Source organism: Sardina pilchardus, chromosome 10 (assembly GCF_963854185.1).
Source record: "Sardina pilchardus chromosome 10, fSarPil1.1, whole genome shotgun sequence".
NCBI classification, from domain to species: domain Eukaryota; kingdom Metazoa; phylum Chordata; class Actinopteri; order Clupeiformes; family Clupeidae; genus Sardina; species Sardina pilchardus.
Genome location: NC_085003.1, coordinates 21,936,354 through 21,943,853, shown reverse-complemented (window position 1 = coordinate 21,943,853; position 7,500 = coordinate 21,936,354). Strand labels below are relative to the sequence as shown.

At 47.9% G+C, this 7,500-nt stretch overlaps 2 protein-coding genes across 2 annotated transcripts in view; both read right to left on the bottom strand.

Annotated features, from left to right (window-relative positions):
• Positions 1-102: 102 nt before the first annotated feature.
• LOC134094678 (kelch-like protein 42) lies at positions 103-5,733 on the bottom strand. The gene is made up of 4 exons (XM_062548296.1): positions 4,877-5,733; positions 4,037-4,774; positions 2,459-2,759; positions 103-2,006 (listed from the first exon to the last, which is right to left on the bottom strand). The coding sequence occupies exons 1-4, from the start codon at positions 5,129-5,131 to the stop codon at positions 1,666-1,668; spliced, it is 1,635 nt and encodes a 544-aa protein (XP_062404280.1). The 5' UTR covers positions 5,132-5,733; the 3' UTR covers positions 103-1,665.
• Positions 5,734-6,357: 624 nt separating this feature from the next.
• The window catches only part of chkb (choline kinase beta), an 11,909-nt gene continuing 10,766 nt past the window's right edge, over positions 6,358-7,500 (bottom strand). The window contains exon 11 of the mRNA XM_062547017.1: positions 6,358-7,500. This exon is cut by the window's right edge and continues 1,731 nt beyond it. The gene's annotated coding sequence lies outside the window, so the exon portion shown is untranslated.

Below are 7,500 nucleotides of genomic sequence, written 5' to 3'. Positions count from 1 at the left end.
CAACCAGGTGCCCACATAGCAACCAATCAGCTACAACCAGTTTGGCATAAAAGCAAACATGACAACACAGTAACATTAACTAACACACACACACACACACACACACACACACACACAGTACAGAAACATCAACATAACCTTACACACATATCTTAAGTGCACAGAACCTCACATACAGTACATAACAGTACGAAACATCAACAAAACCGTACACACACACCTTAAGTGGGCAGAGCTCCACACGGCATACAGTATCCTCAAGGAGAATTAGAGGTCAGATTGCGAACATAGTGAAACAATGTCAAATGTTTAATGTTTAAACTGGAAGCAGGGACAGGCTGACATGACAGGGTTATTAGACTGACACACATCAATATGTCCTGCAAGGACATGTGCCTGATATCCAACTGTGTCCTAGGAACACATTTTTATAATAATATGGTTATGGATCATTGCAGAGGTTTTTGTCAAAAGGGATAATAATACAACAACAAACATTCTCATTGAAAATTATAGGTGTACAGCAGTCATATTTAATACATATTTGAACAGAATGATAACTCTAGTAAATCGTCATAATACAATAACTACAGGATTCTAGTAATATCTCAGAATTATCCTGTACTTGATCTGCAGCCTTTGATACTAACCATGAACCATGAATTTCTGGGAAAGCTCTTGACTGGTTTGAATACCTTAAAGGGCGTTCGTTCACCGTGTCTTTGCAGGGACAGGTATCAAAGTCTCGTGACCTCTCCAGGTGTGCCTCAGGGATCAGTATTAGGGCCCCTGCTTTTCTCTATTTACACCACTTCCTTAGGTGAGACCATTCACTCCCATGGATTTGACTACCATTGCTATGCAGATGACACTCAACATCTATCTTTCCCACCTGAGGACTCCAGCATTTCCCATTGGATTTCTGCATGCTATAAGAATACCTTCAGCTTAATCTCTCAAAAACTGAGCTTTTGGTGTTTACAGCTAAAACAGCTATTCACCAAGGATCTTAAGGCATATCTGTTCAACATGCACTTAGTTTATAAAGCATTATGGTTTGTATATCATAGTATTTAGTTTTTTTCCTTAAGCTATTGATTGAATTGCCATTGTTGTTTATTATTGCTATTCTCCTTAAATAGTAACCAACTTTTCAATTGTTCACCATTAAATTTAACTCTTCATGTTATGTAATTTGTATGTTGTTTTGGACGAAAGTGTCTTCTCAATACCATAACCATAAACATAACCATAAGAAGTAGAAGCAGCATAAAAGTGGATTTGAATGTGTGTACGGTATGTATTGTATGTAGTTAAACTTACACAAGTGTACACACACACGTGAGGTGGAGTGGTGTTTGCCTAAAGTCTCTCTCAGTTCTGTTGCATAGACACAGTGTATGCTACAACAAACTGCATGAGGAGGGACAAAACATGCTGAGTAAGACGTTTATAAGACATTTGTAATACGTGTGCGATGAATTAAAAAGAGGTGGAAGAGGCTCTCGTAGCAGGTAGGGATGGGGAGGTGCAGGGCAAGACATGCTGAGCAAGATGTTTGTAATACGTTTATAAGATATTTGTAATATGTTTAAAGATATTTGTTATACTTTGTAATAAGTTTGTTGGACGTTTGTAATACGTTTGTTGGACGTTTGCGGTGTGTTAAAAGTAGAGGTGGAAGACACTTTCGTAGCAGGTAGGGATGGGGAGAGGGGGGAGGAGGGAGAAGGAGAGAGAGTCCGTATTCAGTCTGATCACAGCGTCATGTTTTAAACTTGATATGATGACCTCGCCGTCCACAACTGTCCCCTGACCAATGAGAGCTGTTCTCTCCATGCTCCGGACACGCCCCCAGCGCTGAGAGTCCACACAGAATGAGGTTACCATGGTTTCGGTGTTGTTTCCGCCAATCACCAGCAGCTTGTCTGTGGCACCCAGGAAGAAGAGGCTGGGCATGAGGGCATCCGTTCGGGTCAAAGTGGGCAGGAGCTCCGACCAGCAGTCTGACAGCAGACAGACAGACAGACAGACAGACAGGAAGATAGAGAGACAGTTGATACTTATACACCGATTTCATCAATCAATATTCTTGATACTTAGCACTGGATCCACAGGACCCCAGGGACTCATGCACACTTCCCCTCACACACTCTGTGCTTCTCCTGTCTCTTGCCTCCATCCGTCTCACAGTTGGTGGTACTGTATCAGCCCCCCCCCCCCCCACACACACACACACACACACACAACGTTGGTGGTGCTATATCGGACTCACACCCACACCCACACACACACACACACACACACACACACACACACATACAGTACACACTGTTGGTGGTGCTATATCGGACTCACACCCACACACAAACACACCCACACACACCCACACACACACACACACACACACACACACACACACACACACACACAGACACCCACTCACACACACACACACCGTTGGTGGTGCTGTACCGGAGCACCAGCTTCTCCCCGGTCCGGTAGATGCTGCCCAGCACGTAGAGGCAGTCGGCGCGCGCGGCCGTGAGGGGCGAGTCGTGCGCCAGCGACAGGCTGAAGCGGAAGTCGCTGAGCGGCAGCGACGCCACGAAGGCCCAGCGGTCGGCCCAGGGGTCGTAGCGCTCCACCGCCGTGTACAGGCTCGTGCTGGAGTCAGGGGTCACCAGCGAGTCCAGGTACCAGCCGCCCACGGCATACACACACCCCGCACACGCCACCGCGCTGAAGTGACGTCTGTGCTATGGACACACCGAAATACACACACAAAACACACACACACACACACACACACACAGACAAGCAAATATTAAGCCAAAAGTCTAAAGTCGACAGGATTAGTTGTAATGTGATTGGTGTAATAATTAACAGCGTTACTCATAGAGTAAATGGTAGCTGAAGTTGACAGTAAATGTGAGGCAATAGTAGTGGTCGACTCATAACTAGATGACGTGTTGAGTGACTGTGTAATTGGTGTTGTAGTCTAGTTGACTCTAATTACATCATGATTGGTGTAATAACTAGATGCCATCTTGACTGAGTGCCTGTGTAACTGGTGTAACTAGAAATGTGCCTCTCCGTGGAGGAGCTGCAAGAGTGGGCTTGCTCACCAGGGGGCAGTGATGTGAACGCCTGAACAGTCCCCCATTAATTTCAACGGGGAAACGCCTCTGGTGGAGCATGGCGGAACTACAAGGGTCTAAAAACGGGAATAACGGAAAAACGACAACCGGCAGCCATCCGACATTAACAAGCAACCTACACCGGATCGGGCCTGATTTTTTAGTGTTTGAACCGCGTCGATAGCTCAAACGCTCTAGGAGAAGAGGCGTCTTAAAAAAACGGGCAAAGAAAAACAATATAGATAGCCTTGCAGCAAGCCCACTAATAATGAGTAGTAAGAATAATGTAATGTGTAATAAGCATGACTAGCAGACTGCTGGGCATCTTGATCATGGATGTAAGTATCCTCTAGTCCTAGTATTGACAGATGCACTGACAACTCCTAGCTAAAGTCTCCTCTGCACTGTAGTTTAAACGTTATACTAACGATGTAGCGCAGCGCTATATAGCCAAAATGTTGTTCCATTATTGTAAGTTGCTTTGGATTACATTACATTACCGGTACATTGCATTTGGCTGGATAAATGTGTCTGCCAAATGAGTAAAAGTAAATGTATTAAGCGTGACTAGTGGACTGCTAGTAGGCTGTTGTGCATGTTGACTATGGGTGTAATAAGCGTGACTAGCGGACTGCTAGCAGGCTGTTGTGCTGTGCATGTTGATAGGTGCATTAAGCGTGACTAGCGGACTGCTTGCATGCTGTTGTGCATGTTGACTATGAGTGCATTATGGGTGCATTAAACGTGACTAGTGTACTGCCAGTACTAGACTGTTGTGCATGTTGACTATGGGTGCATTAAACGTGACTAGTGTACTGCTAGTACTAGACTGTTGTGCATGTTGACTATGGGTGCATTAAGCGTGACTAGTGGACTGCTTGCATGCTGCTGTGCACCTTGATCATGGGCGCCACTGGGGCCCACTGCTGGGTGAGGGGGTTGTAGCGGAACGAGGCCATCTTGAACTCGTATCCGCGGGCGGCCCGGTGGCGGTAGCCTCCGACGAGGTAGAGGTAGTTGAAGAGCACCGCCGTGGTGAAGCACCACTTATCCGCCTGGAACGGCATCTCCGTCAGCGGGGTCCACCCCGTGGTCTCCACCCCCTCCCCCTCCCCCTCCTCCAGGCAGAAGACCCTCCGCACCGCCTGAGTTTCCAGCGCGTTCCGCGCGCACAGGTTCTCCTTGCGCAGGCAGCAGAGACGGAGGGTTCCGGCGGAGCGCAGGTCCGGGAGCAGCTCTCTCTCGCGGGGCTCCAGCGCCCGACTCAGGTGCGGCAGCTCCAACAGGTGAGCGCTCAGGTAGAGGAGCACCTGGTGGCGCAGCTCGGGGCAGCCCAGCCGCTTGGACAGCTCCAGGTACGCCGGGCAGGTGAGTGGCGTCAGGAGCGAGGACAGGTGGGCCAGCAGGCGGGAGGTGTAGGCGGAGGAGAGCAGGTAGCTACTCACCTGGAGGTTGGCGGGCAGGTGTGACGGCGCCATGCGGAAGTGACCCAGGAAGTAGAACTGCAGCAGGCTGTGGAAGACCTCGGAGGGCACGTGTTCTAGAACAATCCGCCGCTGGCTCGTCTCGATCATACTGGAGTGGGAGAGGGCCCGGAAATATTCGCCACACTCTGCTAGACGCTCCAGGTCCACCTGTACACACACACGCACACACACACATCATTCCTTCTTGCACACCTGTTGCACAGGTGAGACATTTAAGAATCATGCATGAGTGTGAGCGTTCCAACGTACGTAGAAAGTGTGAGTGCTTGTCTGCACAGCCACCATCGCTGCGTCGTCATGGTAACCGTAGGTCCTGGCTGATTGGTCAGTCTTCCACTCCTCTGATTGGCTATAACAGAGCTCCTCCTCCTGAGGGATGTCACTGTCCAGTGTGAGGGGTGGCTGTGCGGCCTGCCTGGTGCGGGCCCACTGTGATCCGAACCGCACCCACGCCCAGAACCACAACCAGAGCACGGCAAGCCACCGCCACAGAACAGCCAACATGACGCCGCTAACACACACACACTGTCACTTGTTCAAACATTAAATCTCTCACACACACACACACACACAAACACACACACAATCTTGAGACAGGCCAGATGCCAGATGTCAAGTTTCCATTTTGGTCACTGAGGCAATCCATGCGTGAACCAGAGGGCAGTCACTGTTTACCTCAGCAGTCTAAACACAAGCCCTCCTGCCACCGAGCTGTCCATGGTCTCTAAACACCCCCTCCCCCTCCTCCTGCCCTGCATATGGCGCTCAGCGTGGAACGGCTCCCACAGGTGACGGCGTAGCCAAGAGAGCCTCAAATAGAACAGCACAGAACAGCCCGGAACGCCACAGAACAAGACGGCTTTATATAGGCATTTCCCATCCCACAGGCACGCGCTGCCAGCCGTCCCAGCCCCTCTCTGCTGACTCCTGCTGGACTACAGGCTGGAGCCCCCCCGAGTCAGCTGCCCGGGAGAGAGGCAAGTCCAGTCAGCTGTGAAATAAACTCAAGTCCCAGGCTTCGCTGTTCAGCAGGCCTCAGCTCAGTCCTGAAGCAGTGGTGCACACACACACATTCCTAGAGCGAGTGTTCACTGAGCTACTGAGACTCTCTTCTCTCTCTAGCTCTCTCTCTTTTTCTCTCTCTCTCTCTCTCTCTCTCTCTCTCTCACACACACACACACACACACACACACACACACACTGCAGAGCCTCTGCGGTCTATTTTCGGCAGCTCGAGCTTTAGGGACCCTGAGCAGAAATGTGATGCTGCAGAGTCCTTTCAGTATCATTTTCCAGTGCAGACGAGTTCAGAACACGGAATTACTACAATTACCGAGGCTTACATTATGCTTCTGGAGCACTGGTTGACATACATTTGTGTGGCCAGGTATGTATTACATCTAATACATCAAATACATCAGTTGATCTCTAAGTCCAAGTGACTGTACACACCATATTTGAAGAACGTGTCTCAAGGTATTTTTGAGATATCGCGTTCACAAGAAAGGGACCTACTTTGAACTCTAAGATCAAATGAGTCCAACTGAACTTTTATTTGATTTTTTTTACCAAATTGAAGCATTCACAAGATCGGGACAGACAACCTGAGAACATGCAACAGACACAGAGGCCTGAAAACGACAAGGCCTCTGATTGGTCTATTCTATTGGCACCTCCAGCTTCACACGCAGTATACTGATTGGACAAGAATTACACTCCAAACATGATCATATTTATTATTGTTTATTAGCAGTAATATATGCATAACAGATGCAACAGTGTCAATGCAAGACAGATAATAAATACAAAATGAACAGCAAAGTTGTTGACAATGAACACATGAACTACAGCGACATAACTGATAGTTTTCGGTAGGAACTGTAAAAACATATATAGTGGTAAACTTGAGATGAAGTTAGTAAAGCCATTTAGCTGACGACAGATTGTCCTCAATATGCTAAACTCTGAGGTTAAACAAACACCAAGGGAACGAAGCCAACATATCCCAAACACACTTGTGCTAATGCCACTGTCAGTCTCAGGTGTGTGTGTGTGTGTGTGTGAGTGTGTGTTGGGTTGAAAACATACCACCAGTGGCCTCCTCAGGTAAACCCTCCTAACGACTGGAGCAGAGAACTAACACATGTGCCATCATGACTAGCGGGGCAGGTAGAGGAGGCCATTTACAGTACATCTGGCCTCACACACACACACACACACACACACACACACACACACACACACACACACGCACACACACACACACACAGAAGTTACAGTTTGGGTGCCTCGTCTATTCTTCATTATTGTCTTAAAGAATTCAACACATCTGTCAATTAGACAGAATCATTCCTCATCCATCAAATGAGTGCTTTGTCTGTATGCTATTTAAATGAATTAAACCACACAGTACTGTTCCCATAACCACAGTCTTCTTTTTACAGTTCATTCCAATAACTGGAGGAAGTCTACATTCTTTTGGCTGTGTCTTTCAGTCAAGTAAAAATATGTATATTTGGACGGTAACCAAACTCAACTGGCAAACTGACCCAAACAAACAGACAAACAAACAAATAAAAATAAACAAACTGTGAACACCGAGTACGGTTGTGAGTAAATACATAGTTCAATCAAAATCAAGATCAGTCAAGTGTCATTAAACCAAGAGGTGATTAGCAACCACTCACCTATATCAGCTACCACTCAACCCTCCTGGCCTCCCCTCTACCAGCTACACCGCTCCAACGCAACAACAATATTGACTACGGTGCTCTGAGAACATTCACCTCCTCCACTGGAGCCTCCATTAGCTCACTCCCCAGTCCCACGGTCCTCGGCTCCATCACACAACCAGTCCCTGTGCTAACCAGACC